At 46.5% G+C, this 22217-nt stretch overlaps 2 protein-coding genes across 8 annotated transcripts in view; both read left to right on the top strand.

Moving 5' to 3' along the window:
* GGACT (gamma-glutamylamine cyclotransferase) overlaps positions 1-22217 on the top strand; it is a 44092-nt gene that overhangs the window by 18960 nt on the left and 2915 nt on the right. For 2 of the 7 annotated variants that reach the window (XM_072760952.1, XM_072760950.1), the window contains one exon: positions 9968-10019. The exons of the other annotated variants lie outside the window; for them this stretch is intronic. The gene's annotated coding sequence lies outside the window, so the exon portion shown is untranslated. The remainder of the gene's footprint in view (positions 1-9967; positions 10020-22217) is intronic. 7 annotated transcript variants of the gene reach the window in all.
* LOC112923811 (heterogeneous nuclear ribonucleoprotein D-like) lies at positions 16198-17528 on the top strand. Its single transcript, XM_026003705.2, has 2 exons — positions 16198-17057; positions 17248-17528. Exons 1-2 carry the CDS (start codon positions 16309-16311, stop codon positions 17393-17395), a joined length of 897 nt encoding a protein of 298 aa, XP_025859490.1. The 5' UTR covers positions 16198-16308; the 3' UTR covers positions 17396-17528.

Genomic DNA, 22217 nt, shown 5'->3' with positions numbered 1-22217 from the left:
TTTTTTTTAAGATTTTATTTATTCATGAGAGACAGACAGAGAATGGCAGAGACACAGGCAGAGGGAGAAGCAGGCTCCATGCAGGGAGCCTGATGTGGGACTCGATCCCGAGTCTCCAGCATCATGCCCTGGGCTAAAGGAGGTGCTAAACTGCTGAGCCACCTGGGCTGCCCTCTTTCATTCTATTTAATGTGGTGTATCATATTTGTTGATTTGTGTATAACAAACCATCCTTGCATCCCAGGGATAAATTCCACTTGATTATCATGTGTGATCTTTTTAATGTGCTATTACATTCCATTTGCTAGTATTTTGTTAAGAATTTTTGCATCTGGGAGCCCCGTTGGCTTAGCAGTTTAGCACTTGCCTTTGGCCCAGGCATGATCCTGGAGACCCGGAATCAAGTCCTACATCCGGCTCCCTGCATGGAGCCTTCTTCTCCCTCTGCCTGTGTCTCTGCCTCTCTCTCCTTCTGTGTCTCTCATGAATAAATAAATAAATTCTTTTAAAAAAATTTGCATCTGTATTCATCAGGAATATGAGTCTGTAGTCTTCTAGTGGTGTTGTTATTTGGCTTTGGTATCAGGGTAATATTGAACTTGTAAAATGAATTTGGGAGTGTTCCCATCTCTACCATTTTTTGGCTGAATTTGAGAAGGATTGGTATTAATTCTCCTTTAAATGTTTTGTAGAATTCAGTAAAACCATATGGTCCTGGGATTTTCTTTATTAAGAGGTTGTTTTTTTTTTTTTTAAAGATTTTATTTATTTATTCATGAGAGAGAGAGAGGCAGAGACACAGGCAGAGGGGGAAGCAGGCTCCATGCAGGGAGCCTGATGCGGGACTCGGTCCCAGACCCCAGTATCATGCCCTGAGCCAAAGGTAGATGCTCAACTGCTGAGCCACCCAGGAGTCCCTGGGAGGTTTTTGATTACTGATTTAATCTCCTTGTTATTGGTCTGTTCACGGTATCAATTGTAATGTCTCCTCTTTTATCTATGATTTTATTTGCTTGAGTCTTTTTGTCTTAGTCTAGCTAAAGTTTTCTCAGTTTTACCTTTTAAAAAACCCAGCTCTTAGTAACTTCATTGATATCTTCTATTATTTTTTTTTACCTCTATTTATTTCTGCTCTGATCTTTGTTATTCCCTCCTTCTGCAAACTTTAGGCGTAATTTGTTCTTTTCCTACTTCCTGGATGTCTGTCTTCTACTCTGTTAACATATATGTCTTAAAAATGTAATGCACAGGGGCACCTGGATGGCTCAGTTGGTTATGCCTCTTGATTTAGGCTTAGGTCACAGTCTCAGGATCCTGGGATCGAGCCCTGTGTCAGACTCCCTGCTCAGTGAGGAGTCTGCTTGTCCTCTTCCCTCTCCCTCTCCCCCTACCCACAGATGTGCATGCATGCTCACTCTCTCAAAATCTTTTTGAAAAATTGTAATGCACATTTTTAAAAAAGATTTATTTTTATAGAGAGAGTGCAAGCTGGGGAAGGGACAGAGGGAGAGAGAGTCCCCAGCAGACTCCTCACTGAGTACAGAGGCCGATAGAGGGCTCAGTCTCAAGACCCTGAGATCATGACTTGAGCCAAAATCAAAAGGCTTAACTGACTGAGCCACCCAGGCTCCCTATAGTGCACAATTGATGAAAGTGTAACACATCAGGAATGTGTAGAGTTCATGTAGCCTGATGGATTTCCTACTAGGAACATACCATGTAAGCAGCATCTAGATCAGGTGCCCTCATGTCTTTCCTCAGTGGCAGCTACTGTCCTGACATCCAGCCCCAGAGACTAGTCTGGCTGTTATGTTACTCATGTTCATATAAATACAGTCACACAGTTTGTGCTGTTTCTCCCTGACTTCTATCACTCGGCATTGCTGGTGAGATTCATCTGTGGTGCTACACGTGGTTGGCCATTCATTCCCACTGCTGTTCGTCCCTACAGTGTACCCCACTTTATTAGCCCATTTTACCGGAGGTAGTCATCTGGGTAGGAACTACTTTTGGGCCATTACAAATGGAGCTGATCAGAAATGCTTGTCGCTTTTTGCACACTTGTGTTGACATTTCTATGGAGCATCTGCCTGGAGTGGATGGCAGGGTCATGGGGGAGGCACAAGCCCAGCTTCCATAGATACTGTCAAGCAGCTTTCCACTGGGGTTGCCCTAAATAATTTTTTAAAACAGAAATCTTACCATGTCACTTCCTAGGTTTAATACGTTTAGTTACCGCCATCACATAGGGCTGAAAGTTAGGTCTCTAGTAACCTGGGCCCAGCCTCCCTCCTTTGCCTCTCCCCTGTGGTCCTAGCCCTTACACGCACACTCTACCCCCAGGCATGGCCAGGCCATCCCCCCTGCCCTGACTACCCATTTGTCCCCTAACCATCCCCTGACTTGTGCCCATCTCTGCTGTTCAGATAGTCATCCTTCAGGACACATGGTGCCCTGGTGCCCCAGGCATGTCTCATTGGCCTCCCCACAGTTGTTTTGTAGTCATCTTTTAATTCTTAGCCCATGGGAAGGAGGTATAGTCCATCTGGGCTGCATCAGTCTTGCTTCTTCTATGAGCTAGAGACCAGCTCTCTGAAGAACAGTCTTTATTCTAGAATGGGAACAATAGGAGGGAGGGCGAAATTTCCTAACTCAAAAATAGTTGAAATAGTTGAAATTGTTGTTCTAGGAATATAATGCCAAGTTTGCGTGAATGTTGAAGGATCCGCTCCTTTGGGCCACTGTGGTGCCGGGGGTCCCCCCTGCCTGCTGCCTCTGCGCCGTGGTCATGCTGGATAGCAGGGCCCAGGTGTCCTGGTTGGAGGGCCCATTCGAAGGACTGGTGGAGGGGTATCCGGGGAGCTCAGTCGGTTTAGCATCTGCCTGCAGCTCAAGTCATGATCTCAGGGTCCTGGGATCGAGCCCTACATGGGGCTCCCTGCTCAGCGGAGAGTCTGCTGCTCCTTCTCTACCCGCCCCTCCCCTGCTCATGTTCTTTCTCTCTAATAAATAAATAAAATCTTTTTTAAAAAAATCCAAAACAAAGGACTGGTAGGAAACGACATATCCACTTCAACCAGGACTCTCCTTGACCCCTTAGTTTGTGGCTTGTGAAGCAGGGCCTTGGGGAGTTGGGGGGGGGTTGTTTGTTTCCTCTCTGGGGAAGACCCCTGAGATACCATGTGACACCTGTTACCTCAGCCTCAACTGGGGGAGGAGCTGCTGACCACAGACTGTCCCAGGATGGGGGAAGGTGGACGAGAGAGACCTTATTTTCTTGTCTTTGTTGTTTATATATATGACATGTTTCTTTGGGTTTTTAAATATATATATAAGAAAGCCATTTGGGGCAAGAAAAATGACAAAGTTCCTCCAGAAAACTAAAATTCTTGGGCTATTTGATTAGAAAAATGTTTGAATAAACACAATGGTAGCTCCCTGAATCCTTCTGTTTATCATGATTGAAAGAACATTAAGAAACCTAAAAAAAAAGTCTAGTAATGGAAAAAACTAAGCTACTGTGTTTTTGAAATGTTTGAAAAAGTGTTTAAACTGAATACAGCAGCATCTATTCTCTGATAACCACAAAGTAGCAACGAGGGATTTTTAGGTTCTCACTGGATTTTGCGCTTCCAGGAATAGACTCTGTGTTAGCTTTTAAGTGCTTTTTAAAAGCCAAGTATAGACTAACTTGTGCTTTTTAGTAATATTTAGAGTCCTGGGATCCACCCCCGAACACTAGAGAGGCCAGAGCATCATGAACCCTGAGAAAGAATGGTGTGTTCAGCCTCAGAGCTGCTGGCCGCTGGCCCTAATGGTACCGTAGCTTTTAAAGTGGGATTAAAAAAATTTTTCTGGTGGGGGTTTCGTATATGAAAGGATTGGATTCAGTTAGTTCAGTGCATCCAGTTCCCCTGAAACCCCTCCAACACAACATGTTTTTCTAGTAGTTTTTGGACCCAAAGAATCCTGGCTGCTGTCGGCAGACAGCGACCTGCTGTGTGTTTTAGGACTCAGGAATGTGAGTGAAGGATCTACTTTAGGTAAAGTATTTAAAAGCATGTTCATAACACAGCCTTCATTTCATCCCCACTTCTTTCTTGTAATTCAGAGTTTTAGCTGTTCTCTTAACTGTTTTAATTGAGTTGAACTGAGGGTAATGAGAAAAGCATTGGAAGGATTTGAATGCTTGGGGGACAGATAATTAATCAAAAACCCCATTAGGCTTAATTTTCTGTGCTTTTGTTTTTTCAAAAGCTTTAAAAAAAATGGTTAAAAATGGAGAATCATGTGTCACATGTGCATGTGGGGTGATTCTTCTGACCAGAGGCAGTGTCTGTCTGGTTTGCCTTCCTCGCCCTTGCCTGTCCAACGACCTCCAGGTAACCAGTATCTTTGCAGAGAATTTAAACTGTCTTTTTATTTTTATTTTTATTTATTTATGATAGACACACAGAGAGAGAGAGAGAGAGATGCAGAGACACAGGCAGAGGGAGAAGCAGGCTCCATGCACCGGGAGCCTGATGTGGGATTCGATCCCGGGTCTCCAGGATCGCGCCCTGGGCCAAAGGCAGGCGCCAAACCGCTGCGCCACCCAGGGATCCCTAAACTGTGTTTATCAATAGTTTTAGCAAAAGGTAATTCTGCGGGTAAATCTGTTTCCGAAAGAAATGAGTCCTGAAGTCCAGAGCCCCCGGAAATGGAGTTTGGATTATTGCTGACTCGCTGTGGGCTGGCCGTGCCAACCAGTAGCAGAGCCCTGGGTGGGGAGCACAGTCCTGGCCCTAGTGTAGCGTGGGTTATCAGGTTAGCACCAGACCAGTGGGTGGGAGCCACGTGTTGGTGGTCCCTGAGTAATGCTCAGGGTGCCTTTTGTAGCATAGATGGCGTGCTGGAGCTTTGTCGTTGTACTTGGTTGTCATGTTCCAGGGTCTTTTCTCTAACTTGTTCTGCCCCATGTCGTTGGGAGGCCTTTGACTGGCTCTTCTGCAGACCCTGGTCCAGGAGCAGCCAAGTCCAAGATGCCTGCATCTCTCACTCCCAATCACTGTGGCCTTGCCCCGTTTGGCTGGGTGAGGCAGGTGTCTCTGACCATCAGCCGGGGCTTGGCTTTGACCTCTTACTTCTCGGCTCTCTGTCCAGTGCTCCTTCTGGGAGGCTTCTTCCCCCTAAGCTATGCAATATTATATTAAATATAGGGAGCATGGGTTCAGGAGCCCTCACCTGCATTTGTAACATTATTCACTTTTGGGTAGGCCTGACTTCGGCGGGTTGTTTAAACACACGTGTGTTCTCTTCTTGGAATTGTTAGCAAACCACCTAAAGGAATGGTTTTCTGACATTTTGTAATAGTGCTTTTGTGTTACTTCAGACTTAAATTTAAGTGTATTTCCAGGCTCCCCATTTCTCACCTTAGAAAGCAGAACAGCTGAATAAAAACCACTTTTGTTAAGATAGCCTTAAAATGTTTCTGAAAAACAAAACCTTTTATTTTTTATTTTTTTTTAATGATTTTATTTATTTACTCATGAAAGACACACAGAGAGAGGCAGACACAGGCAGAGGGAGAAGCAGTCTCCTCGGGAGCCCGATGCGGGACTCGATCCTGGGACCCCGGAATCACACCCTAGGCTGAAGGCAGGCGCTCAACTGCTGAGCCACCCGGGCTGCCCCAAAACAAAACCTTTTAGATGGCGCACTGAGGGATAGTCATTCCCATTCCCTCTGTTGCTTTTGGCTCGAGTTGCCACCATGAAAAACAAAGACCCTCGGGGGAATACAAGGTGGGTGGGGGTCACCTGCCTCTAACCAGACCGCTTGGCCCTGTGTTGCTATGCCCTGCAGACGGATGTCGGGTTGGGACACGACGCACATTCTTGGCTTTTTCTCCTTGATCGGAGGGCTTGTGCCAGGCAGAATGAACATATTTTGAGCAAGTGCCAGCATGTCAGTTAATAGCTGCACTCTCCTCTAGCAGGCTTGCAAATACCCTCTTAAGGGCAAATCATTTGCTGTATTTCCTAGTAGCCAAGTGTGAGAAACCTCTGCTTGGTCAGTGGCAGTGCGGACAGGCCCTGGGTAGGTAATGACAGCTTGTGAGATCCAAATCTCAGTAGCCATGCCCAGAGCTCATGGCACCCACAGCCCCACCTCCGAGGGCTGCTTCACCTGCCACGAGCCCAGAGAACAGATCCAAAGAAGTCTGCTGGCCTCGTTTTACTGCATGTTGGGTTCCAGAAAGTAACTAAGTTTAAGGGAGGCCACCACAAATCCTAAATAAAAGATGAGAAGGTTTTGCTGTTGATTGGGGACTGTGAAGCATCATGAACTCAAATAAGAATATAAACCTGTAATAGTAATTATAGACTGAGAGGCCAGCCAGTTGTGTTCCCTCTATGATCTCAGTCTTTTTCTTTAGATCAGTTTTCTTTGAGATAAAATTTTACAGACAAGAAAATTCACACCTGGAAAGTCGAACCCTCTGGTAGATCATTCTGAAAAATATATATACCTCCATCCTGTATTCCAAGGAAGTTCTGCTGGGAATGGAGTTTTGCTTCTCTGAGCAAGCCAGTCACAGACAAGACAAGACCTCTTGTCTTTGCTCTGAGTCTCTCACGGACTCCCACACATTGTGGGACCCTGGGGTTCTGTGCTCCTGGAACATCAAGAATGCTGTGCCTCTGTGGCTGCGTGGATCTCCTCTGTTCACTAGTGTCCCATCAGACTTCACTTAACACAAGTTCAAAGATAAAAGTATTAAGAATTCCAGGATGGTGGCAGCTTCTGAGCGCGGATTCCATGGTGCACACCTGGAAGGCTGCAGTGATGTATGCTCAGTGCTCAGCAAACACCTGTGGGTGCCTTCTGGGTGAGGACATCAATGGAGCCCAGTGTGGAGCCATGGTCCGAGCCACTGGCCGCCTGGGCCCCCTGGAGGCAGGAAGGTATCCCTGTTCTGCAGTTTAGGGCAAGAAGCAATGAGAGGAGTGTCTCCTCTCAGAGCTGGGTGAGAGCTTTCACCCAGTAAAAGCTGGGTGACAGCAAACACATCTGCTCTGTTGGCTATAACTGGGTAAGTCACTCTGTCTCAGTTTCTCCATCTGTAAAATGGGAGAAGCTAGAGACTAAGGAGATCTCCCACTGAGTGTTAACTTGCATGGGGAAGGCGTAAATGCCATCCCATTGTGGAGGCCTGTTGTCCCCTCTGAGCCACAGGTGGGCCCCCTGTGGGGATGAGCCTCAGCACCTTGTCCGTGAGCAAGCCCGTGCTAGCACCAGTGCTCTCCCTCCACCTCCAGCAGCACATGGTCTCTGGTGGGCTCGGCCAGGCCTCTCCAGGCTGTGGCCCCGGCAGGCCCGGCCCGTTCACCATCCAGCCTGTTTCCATCGAGCCCTTTCCCTGACTGGGTGTTCGGAGAGTTTACAGCTGTTCTTTGCAGACTTTCAGAGTAGGCCTGGGGGTGTGTGGGGATGGTCCTATCTCCCTTGTTGGTCACTTTGTTTTAAAGATGGTAAAAGAATTGCCTTAAATGGGCAGCCTGGGTGGCTCAGCGGTTTAGCGCTGCCTTCAGCCCAGGGTGTGATCCTGGAGACCTGGGATCAAGTCCTGCGTCGGTCTCCCTGCATGGAGCCTGCTTATCTCTCTGCCTCTCTCTGTCTCTCATGAATAAATAAATAAAATCTTTTTTTTTTAATTCATAAAGACAGAGAGAGAGAGGCAGAGACACAGGCAGAGGGAGAAGCAGGCACCATGCAGAGACCTGACATGGACTGGATCTAGGGTCTCCAGGATCACGCCCTAGGCTGCAGGCGGCGCTAAACCACTGCGCCACCGGGGCTGCCCTAAATAAATGAAATCTTTAAAAAAAAAAAAAAAAAAAAAGAATTGCCTTAAAGGTGGTATGACATTAAAACATTCCTTTGTAAAATGTCCGGCACAGCCAAAGAGTGAAAACCCATGGGATGGTGGCTGAGACAGCGTTCAGAGGCCCCAGTGTGGCATCAGGGCCCATAAAGCCCCTGTTTGTTGCATGGCCGTGAAGGGATAGGGCAGGCAGGAGGGGACAGCTGTGAACCGAGACCCTCACTTCATGAGTTCAAAGGCACTGCAGTTTTGTCGGAGCCGCTTGGTTAATGTAAGAAAGGTGTTTTGCCGTAACAGTTTCTGGGGTATTCAGTGGGGTGGGCGAGGGTCGGCAGGCAGGAAGCCCTGTCGCTGCTGTAAAGAAAGCAGCAGGCAGCACGGCGACAGTATCAAAGCGCCCACAGGATGCAGCCGAGCCCCCCTGCCCCCCGCCCCGGGGGCCACTTGAGGGGAGCCTGACAGGGCCTCACGGCGCTGCGGGCTCGGGCCCAGCTCCCGCGCAGGGTTCAAGGGATTTTGTTTTTTCACCTGTTTCCTACAGCTCTGAGAAACTTGTGAAGATCAATGGATAACTGTATGGGACACTCGGGCGTTGTCTCCAGGGAAAGTAGCGGCCAGCAGGGCGGGAGAAGCAGCCCCGGGACTGAGCTGGGGGCTGGGAGGGGGGTGGGGGGGCTCTCTGTGGAGCAGGACCGGTCCGGAGTGCAGGCAGGCCCACAGCCCCCTGGCTTCCGGCCGAGATCTGGCCCCACGGGTCAGGCCTGCCGGAGGCTCCTGCACACGCCCGCGGCCCCGCGGCCCGGAGCCCACGGGCCCAGAGCGCAAGGCCACGCGCATCCTGCACCCCTTACGGCAGGCAGTGGCCATTGCTGGTGGCCAAGAAAACAGACAACTGCCATTCCCTGGATCGTTACACTTTAATCCACGCGGGATGAGTATTCTCTGGAGGTGCCTTTCTTTAAAGGTTGTCTTCATGTTAGAAAATGATGTCCATTTAAGTCCCTTTGTGGATAAGTTTAAGAAGAGCTCAGTATTAGCCCCTTTCTTGTTGGGCTCACCTGGTCTGCATGTGTTCCCGAATAGGTCCTCAGCACGCACAGTAGTCGCTGTGTATGAACTAGCATCATAAACCCTTCAGCCGAACCCTGCCTTGTACACTCTTACCACCAGGTGGCTAAGAAAAAAAAAATTAAGCAGGAAAAATTCAACAATTATAGGAATGACTTGTAATCACTTTCAATTTCTGCTTCAGCGATGAAATATGAAACCATAGACGGGTTGCGCCTGCAGACCAGAACTGCTGAGTAAGTGACAGGCATCTCCTGCAGTGCCAGGCCGAGCAGCACATCCAGGACTGGCTTTGTTTTCTTAAACACCGACGATACTCAAGTAGCCACATTTTGCTGAAGTAAAACTTTTCGAGACTCTCTGAGCCTGTCCCCTGCTCCCTGCAGACCCCCGGCTGTCCACACCACTCCCAAACAGTTGGGTTTGGGACAGGGGTTCAGTTTGGGGGCTCTTCGATTCCCAAGTGGAAGGTGCCGAGACCCTGGTGTAGCAACAGCCTCCACTCAGGCCTGTGCGCATTGATCACATCGTTGGAGGAGATGGCACTTGGGGTCATTCAGAGCCGCCTTTTCTACCTGAGAGTGACATATACCACGTTGAATGTTAGTCTCCCTGCTTCTCTCTCATTGCTTTTGTAGGGAAATCCATGCCTGGGGGATGGTGACCTAACAGGCAGAAAACACTGTGAGACTTTTTCTCCTAGACTGCATTTGTTAGAGGAAGGTCAGGCACCGGAACCCCCTGCCCCCACATAACTGTGGTGTTTAAAGAGTGGTGGGTCTTATCCCACCAATACAGACCCCCCCTCCAGTTCACTGGCCTGCACTTCCTGTGGTGTGCAGTTTCTCCTGTGCATTCAGTTTCCCTTCCATTCTCTAAGTTATTAACTTTGACAAGTCACCTCTTGGTTGTACATGATTTTATCCACAATTTGTTTTTCTGATTCAAAGTGAACATGAGTGCCTTCATCCTCTAATGGGAATTAATTGCTTGTTTCAGTGCTTAACTCTGATCCTTTCTCAATCCCCACAGGGATGAGTTTCTTCCTGCAGGATCTCTGTTTGTTCAAAACACAATCAGAAAGGTAATGATGTTTTTCTTATGAAAGGAGCCAGAAATGCAAAATGTTAATTCTTTTCTTACATAAGTAGTAAAGAATACAACTCAATAGATGAAATGTAGACTATTAAAATTTGGTCATTTTGGCAGGCTGCATTATTACCTAGAAAAGAAGTTTAATTTTTATTGTCAAGTTTTCTTTCACAAGAAGAACTTGTCTTCTGCGGAAGAAAGCTGCTGGAATGATTCTCCACAGAGTTAATCTGTGGTCTACCCACAATCGTTTCTATGTAATAGTACCTTCCCAGGTATCCTTGGCTCTGAAAAATCATTAAGGCCCAACCAGTAATTGATATGGCATGATTCCCTCTCCCATTTATTATGCAGAATATTCATTTTTTAGGAGGCTTCATTGAAAAGTATATAAGCTAGTAGTAGTATAGTAGTAGATATTTTTATCATTTTAATATTCCTGCTGAGGATTGATGCAAAAATTCTAAACAAGATATTAGCAAACAGAATTCAACACATTACAAGAATTACGTACCATGACAAAGTGGACTTTATCTCAGGAATGCAAGGGTGGTTCGACATAAGAAAATCAATGTAATACACATTAACAAAATGAAGGAAAAAAAGTTTGACAAAATTCAGCACCAGTTTGTGGTGAAAACACTTAAACTAGGAATAGAACGAAACTACCTCAACATGATAGAGGCCATATATGAAAAACCCCAAACTAACCTCATTCTCAAAAATAAAAGACAATGTTTTTCCTTTAAGAATAGAAATTAGATAAGGATGCTATTAAACATAGTATCAGAAGTCCTACCTGAAACAATCAGGCAAATAAAAGTAATGAGAGAGATCCAAATTAGAAAGGAAGAGGGATCCCTGGGTGGTGCAGCGGTTTGGCGCCTGCCTTTGGCCCAGGGCGCGATCCTGGAGACCCGGGATCGAATCCCACATCGGGCTCCCGGTGCATGGAGCCTGCTTCTCCCTCTGCCTGTGTCTCTGCCTCTCTCTCTCTCTCTCTCTGTGACTATCATAAGTAAATAAAAATTAAAAAAAAAAAGAAAGGAAGAAGTAAAAATAATTATCACTGCTTATGTTATCTTATATGCAGAAAGCTCTAAGATTTCTATAAGAAAACTGTTAGAACTAATAAATGAATTCATCAAAGCTGCAGGATACAAAATCAGTGCACAAAAAGTCAGTTGCATTTTTATATATTAACAATGGAAAATCTGAAAATATAAAAACTAATTCCTCCTCTTACAGTAACATCAAAAATAATAAAATACCTAGGAATAAACATAACCACGGAGGTGAAAGACTTACACACTGAAAATTACCAACATGTTGCTTAAAAACATTAAAGACAAATAAATGGAAAGAAAGCTCATGTCCATGGATTGGAAGACTATTGTTAGGATGCTAACACTACCCACAGTGATCTACAGGTTTAAGGTAGCTCTTATGAAAATTTCTAAAGGTGCATTTTTGCAGAAATAGAAAAATCCATCCTGAAATTCATAAGGAATATCAAGGGACCCCAAATAGCAAGGTCATCTTGAAAAATAACAAAGTTGGAGCTCTCATGCTTACTGATCTCAAAAAACTTACTGCAGAGCTACAGCAATAAAAAAACAGGGCAGGGGATCCCTGGCTGGCGCAGCAGTTTTGGCGCCTGGGCGTGATCCTGGAGGCCCGGGATCGAGTCCCATGTCAGGCTCCCTGCATGGAGCCTGCTTCTCCCTCTGCCTGTGTCTCTGCCTCTCTCTCTGTGTCTCTCATGAATAAATAAATAAAATCTTTAAATAAAAAATAAATAAACAGGGCATTACTGACATAGAGACACAATGAAAGACAATGAGAGTCTAGAAATCAGTCCTTGCAAATATAGTTGAATGATTTTTGGTAAGGGTGCCAAGACCAAGGGGGAAAGAGCAATCATTACAACGACTGGAAAACTCGGTCTCCGTATGCAAAAGAATGTCGTTGGACCCTTACTGTATGTCACATACAAAAAGAACCAACGTGGGATCCCTGGGTGGCGCAGCGGTTTGGCGCCTGCCTTTGGCCCAGGGCGCGATCCTGGAGACCCTGGATTGAATCCCACATCAAGGCTCCCGGTGCATGGAGCCTGCTTCTCCCTCTGCCTATGTCTCTGCCTCTCTCTCTCTCTCTCTCTCTCTGTGTGTGTGACTATCATAAATAAATAAAAATTTAAAAAACAAAAAACAAAACAAAAAAAAGGACCAACAACATAAGAGCTAATGTTATAAAACTCTTAGGAGAAAACATGGGGCAAAAGTTTCATGACACTGGATTTGGCAGTGATTTCTTGTATATGACACCAAAACATGGGAAACAAAAGTAAAAATACATTGGACAACACCTAAGCTCAAAACTGTGCATCAAAGGACACAGTCAACAAAATGAAAAGGCAACCTACGGAGTGAGAGAATATATTATAAATCATGTGCCTGGTAAGAGGTTAATATCCAGAAGAGCTAGAGAATTAAAATTCAATAGCAAATACTTGAGACATTCCTCTAAGGAAGATATACGAATGGCCAATAAGCAGATGAAAAGATGCTTAGCATCACTAATCCTCAAAACCACAGTGAGATACTGCCTCACACCAGTTATGGCCACCATCAAAACAAACAAACAAACAAAATGGACACCTGGGTGGCTCAGTGGCTGAACATCTGCCTTGGGCTCAGGTCATGATTCCAGGGTCCTGGGATCCAGTCTTGCATCAGGCTGCCTGCAGGGAATCTGCTTCTCCCTCTGCCTGTGTCTCTGCCTCTCTCTCTCTCTCTCTCATGGATAAATATAAAAATCTTTAAAGAAAAAAAAAGCAAAACAAAAAGGAACAAGTGCTGACAAAGATGTGGAGAAATTGGAACACTTGTACACTTGGTGGGAATGTAAAAATGGTACAGCTGCTAGTGGAAAAACAGAAAGAGGTTCTTAAGAAAATTAAATAGAATAACCATATGATCCAGCAATCTCACGTTCATGGCAGCATTATTCACAATAGCCAAGAAGTGGAAGCAACCCAAATATCTACTGGAGGATGGGTGAATAAAATGTGGTGTACATATATATGATGGAGTATTATTCAGCCTTAAGTAGGAAAGAAATTCTGACAGGCTGCAGCATGGATCCTCATGGAACCTTGAGGACATTATGCTCTGTGAAGTTAGCCACAAGAAGACAGACACTGAATAATTTCACCTACATGAGGTACCCAGAGTAATGAAACTAATAGAAAGTGGCATGGGGTTGCCAGGGGTAGGGAGACAGGGCAGGGGGTATAGAGTTTCAGTTTTATAAGATGGAAAAAGTCTTGGAGACAGGATGTACTTAACACTACTGAACTGTATAATTAAAAATGGTTAGAATGGTAAATTTTATATTTTGTGTCTTTTATCACGATTTTTAAAATTTTGAAAATACAGAGAAGGAATTGGTTTATCAAAATTTAGTGAAAAGAAGTGAGAGAGACACAATATAGTCGGGAGTGTCCTTTGTAAACCGTCGCTGTCACCGCAGGGCCTGAGTCCTAGGCTGTGCTTGACAGGGGCACTCACCTGTGGCCTTGAGGTCAGCCGGAAGGGCAGAGTGCTGGAGCCTCATCTCAGCCACCTGAGCCTCCCCCTCCCCTCAGCGGGGTTCCCCCACCTGCAGAGATGGCACTGGCGGGCATCTCTGGGAGGAATCAGCCCTGCAGATGTACCATCTTCTCCAGCTCCCTAACCGCAATTTCTGTCCTTCTGTCACCCTCAGTAGGCCAGCCTGTGTAGTCCTGGTGAGCTGTCCCTGGAGTCATGGAAGCATGGTGCTTTCTTTGCAAAGAACCTGCTCTGGCATCCTATGGCTCTTATTCCAAAGCCCAGGCTTTTCCCAGGAGGGCTGTTCTAAACCTCTTTCCATTCTACAGGTCCTCAGCCCTGGTGGCACCCGCCCTGGACAGATGACATCACCTATTTTCACATCCCTGTGGCCACCCATCTGTCCCTTCTGAGGCAGGGCCTCTCACCACGCCCTGGGCGCACTCCTTCCCACTGTCCTTGCTCCACTTTTTTTTTTTTTTGGATGCTGCCTGTTTACTAGTTTATTTCCCCTGACCTTCACTGTGAACAGGAGAGGGGAGACTATGTCTCAGTCCTTATGTAGGAAGCCGAATTTTCCCTCTACCTTTAGTACTCCCTGTAGTAAAAGATTAACAGGAGAGAAACACAAAAATTTTATAACATGTGTCTCTCCTGTATACCCCGGGAAACCCAGGAAAAGGAGTAACACCCCAAAGGCCACACCCTCCCCTGAGATACTGTCTCCTGCTAAAACAGGAGAGACACTGGGGCCCAGGAGCCGATTGTGGGAGGTTTGCAGGCAGAGCTCAGTGAACAGGGTAAGGTTATGCATCTCCCATTCTCTGCCTTTGGCACAGACAGAATTTCTAGAGATGGAAAGTCATCCCCCTCTTGCTGGGACAGGTAGGAGGACAACCTTACAAATGGAGACACCCCTTAGAAATGCAAATGACTCTTCTTAAAAGAGTTACTTATCTCAGAGCTTCTGTGTTTCATAAAGTATAATCAGCCTAAAGTAATCCTCCCACCAAAGAGGCATATTGTGGGGTGACAAACTCAGCTCCCCTGTAGTGTGCACCCCTGCAGTTCCCTGAGGGCCCTGCTCTCCTTTCCCTCTCCTGGGCTGCTCTTGCCTGCCAAAGATGATTCCCCTGTGCAGGTCTACCCCCACCTGCCCCCCCCACCTGCCCCGGCCAGCCCCCTGTGCCCACCTGCCACCTTACTGGCAATCTAAAACATAGCCAGATCAGTGGTGCCATAAACTCTTCTCAGCGCCCCTCTAAGCAAGGGGTTTCCAAACCTCCACTTGTGTCCCATTTCATATTGAGCCTCAGGAAAGATGAAGGTCTGTGGGCCTGTGAAATGGTGGAGTGGGTGGTCAGGGAGGGCTCCCCAAGGAGGAGATGCAGAGGAACAGGCTCCACTAGTCCTGCTTTCTCCCTAAATGCCACTCCAGTGACCTATAAAGACAAGGCCAGGGAGGGCAACAACATTCTGGAAGACAAAATGCCTTAGCAGCCTGAGAAACCAGAAACCCAAACCCCTGCACGGTGCAAAGGAAGCAAGCAGCTAGCCACCTGGTACAGCAGACCACCCGGGAAACTCTGCTGCACCCAAGGGCGTGTGAAGATGACGGTCAGGGAAGGGTAAAAGTCTATAAAGGGAGCAGAGATGCCCAGTCTCCTCTTCCCAGCAGGGAGCAGAGGGTATGCTGTCCAGAGAGGCTTCGTATTGGGGGCACTGGGCCCAGCTGAGGGTGAGGTTAGGTGGCACCCTAAAAATGGAGACCAAGGGAAAATGTGCATACCTATAGATTCTGTTACCTGCCACCCCCAAACCTGCACCCAGAATCCCCACATGAGGCCTGCCAACCATCAGGTCCTCAACGTTGCACACACAGCTTTCATTTCCTATATGATGTCTAGATTCTCAATATGAAAAGCCAGCGGCCAAGGATTACCAGCTTTGGAAGAAAACCTGTAAAGAAACACCAAAACAAAGTCAATGCAGGCAAAGATGAAAACATCAAACGACAACCCAAACCTATGATAATTAATACCTTCCCAAAGATGAGAGGCGGTTTGAAGCTGGGAAAGAACTATGATGGCAGATAGACACAAACTCATAGAAGAACTGGGAGTTAAGTAGACTAAAAAGAAAAATACCTAGAAAAAAAGGAGGAGAGAGAGAAAACGGGAAAATTATTCCAGGATATGGAATACGTGAGTATTAGATCAGAAAGAGAACAAGAAGGTAGGAATGAGAAGGAAATTTCCCACGGTCCAAGATGGTGAGTTTTCAGATGGAAGTTCCTGGCACAATGAATGAAAAACCCACAAGGAGTGGGGCACCTGGGCAGCTCCATTGGCTAAGCGTCGGACTCCTGATTTCATTCAGCTCAGGTCATGATCTCGGGCTCATGGGATTGAGCCCCGAGCAGGGCTCTGCGCTCAGCAAGGAGTCTGCTTGAGGATTTTCTCCCTCTGCCTCTCCCCGCGCTCGTGCTCTCACTCTCTCTCAAATGGATAAATATTTTAAAAAGGGAAAAAAGAAGAGCTCGCAACTCTCCAGGAGGAAAGCTCAAGTCCTGAACAGAGGATAGTGGAGCCCAGTGGCCCTGGACTTCTCAACAAGATCTTGGGAAATTTAGAAAACAGGAATGCCTTTAAAGTGCTGAAGAGCTCTTCCGCCGCCAACTCCACCACCATGGAGGACACGAACGGGTACAGCAGCACAGAGGAGTTCGCAGAGGGATCCAAGATCAACGCGAGCAAGAATCAGCAGGATGATGGTAAAATGTTTATTGGAGGCTTGAGCTGGGATACAAGCAAGAAAGATCTGACTGAATATTTGTCTCGATTTGGGGAAGTTGTAGACTGTACAATTAAAACAGTTCCAGTGACTGGAAGACCAAGAGGATTTGGATTTGTGCTTTTCAAAGATGCTGCTAGTGTTGATAAGGTTTTGGAACTGAAAGAACACAAACTGGATGGCAAGTTGATAAACCCCAAAAGGGCCAAAGCTTTAAAAGGGAAAGAACCCCCCAAAAAGGTTTTTGTGGGTGGATTGAGCCCAGATACTTCTGAAGAACAAATTAAAGAATATTTTGGAGCCTTTGGAGAGATTGAATATATTGAACTTCCCATGGATTCAAAAACAAACGAAAGAAGAGGATTTTGTTTTATTACCTATACAGACGAAGAGCCAGTAAAGAAATTGTTAGAAAGCAGCTATCATCAAATTGGTTCTGAAAAGTGTGAAATCAAAGTTGCACAACCCAAAGAGGTATATAGGCAGCAACAGCAACAACAAAAAGGAGGAAGAGGTGCTGCAGCTGGTGGACGAGGTCAGGGTCAAAACTGGAACCAAGGATTTAATAACTATTATGATCAAGGATATGGAAATTACAATAGTGCCTATGGTGGTGATCAAAACTATAGTGGCGGGATCCCTGGGTGGCGCAGTGGTTTGGCGCTTGCCTTTGGCCCAGGGCGCGATCCTGGAGACCCGGGATCGAATCCCACATCGGGCTCCCGGTGCATGGAGCCTGTTTCTCCCTCTGCCTATGTCTCTGCCTCTCTCTCTGTCTCTCTGTGACTATCATAAATAAATAAAAATTTAAAAAAATTAAAAAAAAAACTATAGTGGCTATGGTGGCTATGATTATACTGGGTATAACTATGGGAACTATGGATATGGACAGGGATATGTAGACTACAGTGGCCAACAGAGCACTTCCAGCAAGGTGTCTAGAGGGGGTGGAAATTACCAAAACAATTACCAGCCATACTAAAGGAGGACATTGGAGAAAACAGGAGGAGATTGCTTAACGTTAACCCATCTTGCAGGTTAACATTGAAGATTGGTCTTCTGTTGATCTAAGATGATTATTTTGTAAAAGACTTGCTAGTGTACAAGACACAACCGTGTCCAACTGTATATAGCCACCAATTAGTTTCCTTTGTTTTTACTTTGTCTTTTGCTGTGTTATAACTCGATGTGGATTTGTGTTCATACAAATTTTATTTGTATGATTTCATGTTAAACTTCAAATAAATGCTTCCTTATGTGACTGTTTTCCTGTATCAGGTACTAAATAGCTCTGTAAAAGTGTAATTTAAAATAAGCAATAATTGAGGCGCAGTTTATTTTGTAGGGACTTTTGGTCCATGAGGAAAATCTGTGGTCCTTTATGAATAGCCAGCTACAGTGTCACCCTGTTCCCCATTTTTGTTAGATGTATACTATTCTCTAAGGCTTCATTTCCTTGCTGAGGATACTTTTAATGTTTCTTCTGTGTATCCGGAGAGCTTGTCTTAATGTTGTCATTAGTGGAAGATTTCCAGCTGACCATCAATCTTCTGGACTGTGTTTTTGGAAAAGTGCACCTTTTTGGCACAAGGCATGTTGGTAGCTCCTTTCATGAATAGAAAAGATTGTGGTTTGTTTGTTTCTATCTCTGGGAAGCCATTTATTATATGCTAAATCAGAATCAGTCTGCTAGGAAGAGCTTTGGCTAATCATAATACCATGACTTTAATTCTCTTGATTAAAATGTCCAGATACACACAGGGAAAGGCACTGTTAAACTGTGTATAGGAGCTGCAGTTTAAGAGTATCAGAGATGGGGATCCCTGGGTGGTGCAGCGGTTTAGCGCCTGCCTTTGGCCTAGGGCGCGATCCTGGAGACCCTGGATCGAATCCCACGTCGGGCTCCCGGTGCATGGAGCCTGCTTCTCCCTCTGCCTATGTCTCTGCCTCTCTCTCTCTCTCTATCATAAATAAATTAAAATTAAAAAAAAATAATAAAAAAAAGTATCAGAGATGGTTAAATTTTAACAAGCATTTTGGCAGATAGGTGGGTTGAAACGAGCAAAAGTTAAATTCAGTTACTTGGAAGTGTAGTGGCTGAGGAAATTGTATTCTGTTCTGTATTGTCACAGCAAGCACCAAACTGAACAAAAAGTTTAATATTGGGACATTTTCAGGAAGCTATTTTGGGTATTAACTGTTAAGGTGGTGTGAGTTTAAGAAGTCATGGTAGTAGGTTTCATCATTTTTAATGCATTAGTGCATGAGCTGAGTAGTTAAGCATACCCAGATTCAGACATAGGAAAGAGTAGTGGGGGGAAATACACTTCAAATTTTACGTATGTCGGTGCAAATCTAAGTGACCCAGTCATTAAAACATCTTCCTGGTGCATCAAGAGGCAGTTTTAGCTTTAGATTTTGGAGAATTTCCTGGGTAATTTCAAGTTTTGAATTTTATATTCAGTGTAGTTGGTACTAAGAAGTTTTGTTTCTGTGGTTCCACATTAGTCTCTAGTATTGACCTACATGTTCACATGTGGAATAGTTGATCTCACCTTCAAACTGTAAATTTTTCTTGCTGATGAACCTGCCTTTTGTTTTATTTGGTGCCTGCAACTTCCTTTGTTCAATGATGTTTGTACTTGCTGGCTATCAAGTTACAATGCACTTGGCCTCCTTTTGCTCTTGTTTTGCTATTTGATCTTAAAGTTAGGCCAAGTACCAAGGTTGGTTATTGCAAGGGACTGTTTATTCTTTAAACATGCAACCTTAGGGAACAAGGGAGATTTTCATTTTAAGTTATGTTGTCAAAAGTCTATAGGTGCAGTGTCTTTAGGGCAGTGAATCCTGTTAAGTTAAAATTTATGAATAGGTGACAAGTTGACATTGAGATTGTCCTTTCCCTGAGCAAAAATGAATAAAGGCTTTTTAAACAAAAAAAAAGTTCTGAAGAAAATTGTTTCTAGAATTCTCTACTGAGCCACGCTGTGAATTAAAGGTGGGAAAGAATTAGCTTCAGCAAAATGAGGGAGTCGACCAAGAAGGGGCCATGGGATCCAGGTGCCAGGCCCTGGCACTGGCTCACGGAAGCCCTGGATGGCATCACGGAACGTCCCAGAAGGCAGCAGTACCCAGACAGGAGCAGGATGGGCTCCAGGGGAACATGAATGGAAACCAGCGGGTAGTGGTTAAAAAGAGATACAGGGGTGCCTGGTTGGCTCAGTCAGGAAAGCATGCAACTCTGGATCTTGGGGTCGTGGGTTCCAGCCCCACATTGGGTATAGAGATTACTTAAATGAATAAACTTTAAAAAAGAAGAGGCCCCAAATGGCTGCATTTTAGGCCAAGTCACTAAACCAGGACTTTATACCTGACCTTTTTGTGCTGTCAGACTTCCTTAGTAACTTCTCTAGACTGATGAGCACCTATGCGGTAACGTGTCACCCAAACCCTCCTCCATCCCCAGAGGAACGGAGCTAGTTCTAACTTGCTAGTAAGACCGCCTGGCTTCCTGTCCTCTGTCCTCTGTCCTCTGTCCTCCGCCCTCCGAGGGAAGGTGCCCTTGCCCAGAACAGTCCTTTTCTTTTGCTAATAACTTGCCTGCCCCACCGGCCATCCTGGAGCCTTCCCTTTAGTACAACTCCTGCGTGCCCGTGTGCCCGGTGGGATGCTGCCTGACTCATGAATCCAGTAATAAAGGCAATTACATCTTCACACTACAGAGTTTGATTTTTGTTCTTTAACGTGGTCAAGGCTGAAAGGATGCTTTCTGAAACTCTCTGAAACCGAGAGGCTGAATTACTGTCAGAGAAGCTTGAGCAGAGGAGGGAAAAAGCTGCAAGCAATTTTTAATTCCAAGAAAAACAGAAAAGTTGTCCAAGAAAGGAAATTAATGATAGTACGCTATGTGCCTTATCTGAGAACAGTGTTTACATAGTTCTAATGCTGACATGAATATGGATTTGACCAAAACTGACGGGGTCAGCCGGAGGGATGCGGGGCAGAGCAGTGCGCGTTTGGGGCGCAGATGCAGGCGGGAACAGCGACAGCGGGAGTCCGCTGAGCCAGCGGGGAGTGCGGCCCGGGTGTACTCACTTGCTGAGCAGGTTGCCATTACTTCCTTTTACAGCCAAGGCAGAGAGGTTAAGTGGTTTGCCTGACATCACAACCCCGGCAATGGGGTTCTAAAGTCTGTGCCTTAAACCACTCTGTTCACCTGCTTCGGGGGCTGGCAGGTAACACTTAATTTAAAACATCAAGAAGTCAGGGCAAGTCATCAACAATATGAAGAGAAACACCAAATGCTACAGCCTGAAGGCTTAAAAGTACTGCCCCCCCCCCCCCCAGACTGTGGAAAGGGTAGGCGGCTTAATTGTTCTAGTAAAGCTATTGGACTTTGACATCACGGACACATATTACTTTAAAAACTTAAAGAGGAGAAGAGCTCGGGCAGCAGTGATGGCGCATCTCCGTGATGACTCGCTCTGCCTGGCTGTGCATGCTCAGATCCTCACCAGCCTGAGCGTGGGCATCGCTAGACCCAATGTTTCCATGCTTCCTTCCAGCTCTTAACGGCCGGGACCAGGACCAGCAGCCCCTCAGAGAGCAGGGACCACGGAGAGCATGTCGGGGTGGTGCGGGGCTGCTGGGTGCTGCTCCAGGCCAGCCGGAGGAGGCCTCTGTGCCCCCTGCGGAGGGCCCAAGGCTGCAGGGAACACAAAGGCAGGTCTGGTTGGGGTTGGGGGCAGTCCTTGGGTGAGGGTAGTGATGGCGACCAGGGTGAGAGAGGGACCTTGGGTTCCCCCTGGAGGAGCTGTGGCCAGATTGCACCAGCAAACGGGATGCAAGTGTTGGGGGAGTCAGGAGGCTCCTCCTGAATGTCTGTCTCCAAGGCTGGCGCACAGCCTCCCCCACCCCCCGTGGCTCCTCCTGACACCCTCTTTGTGCTCACATTTGCCCACCCTCTCTGGTCCCCTGTAGCAGCAGCCCTGTCACCTTCAGCTCCTTGGTGCCCACAATGTCCTTTTCCCTCTATGGCTGCACTCTATCTTCTCCTTGACTCACCTCCAGACTCTCATGCCCAGCATGCCTCCCTGTCATACCCCACAGCTCTAATCTGTCCTTCCTGTCACTGGAGTCACTAGAACTAGAGCTCCCACCATGTCCCCTGTCCTGCTCAAGGTGTCCCAATGTTGCCCGGTATGCACATGTTCGGCCAGCCTGGTGCTACTCTCACAGCCAAGCCTGTCCGACCGCAGTTTACCTGAAACCTGCGCAACTCTTGACACTCTGCAGGCTGGTGATAGAGGTAGTGGGTCTGTGGGGGCCGTGCACCCTCCCCAGACGCCCTGAGGAGGCGAGGCGAGGCTGAGACCCCCACACCAAAAAGTGCAACTCCTGTAAGCCAAATGTGACTTCCCCTAAGGGCCACCTGCCAGGTGACTGGCACCTAGGGGGTGTCACCTTCCAGGTGTTCCTGGCAGGGGGCGGGCTGCTGCCAGCACATGGATGCATCTTGTATTCCTGCGCAAGGTGTCTTCCTTCTGTCCTCACACAGCGCTGGGCATGTAGGGCAGCGAGATGCCAGGCCCTGAGGAGAGGCCCACTTTAACTTCATTTCTAGTTTGGTTTGAGTCACTTTAACACAAATGACTTTTATCAATTATGTAACAATCTGTGGCCCAGACCCCAGTGAGCAATAAATATTTACCTTCACGACAAGAGCCAAGGCTGCCGCGCTGAGTCACAGTGAGTCACAGGGAAGCCTCATTACCCTCTAGGACCTTGAAAAGGAAGGTGTGATT

Source organism: Vulpes vulpes, chromosome 6 (genome assembly GCF_048418805.1).
Source record: "Vulpes vulpes isolate BD-2025 chromosome 6, VulVul3, whole genome shotgun sequence".
In the NCBI taxonomy this organism is placed as follows: Eukaryota; Metazoa; Chordata; class Mammalia; order Carnivora; family Canidae; genus Vulpes; species Vulpes vulpes.
The sequence above is the reverse complement of the archived record's forward strand: the minus strand, read 5'-3'. Positions and strand labels throughout refer to the sequence as shown.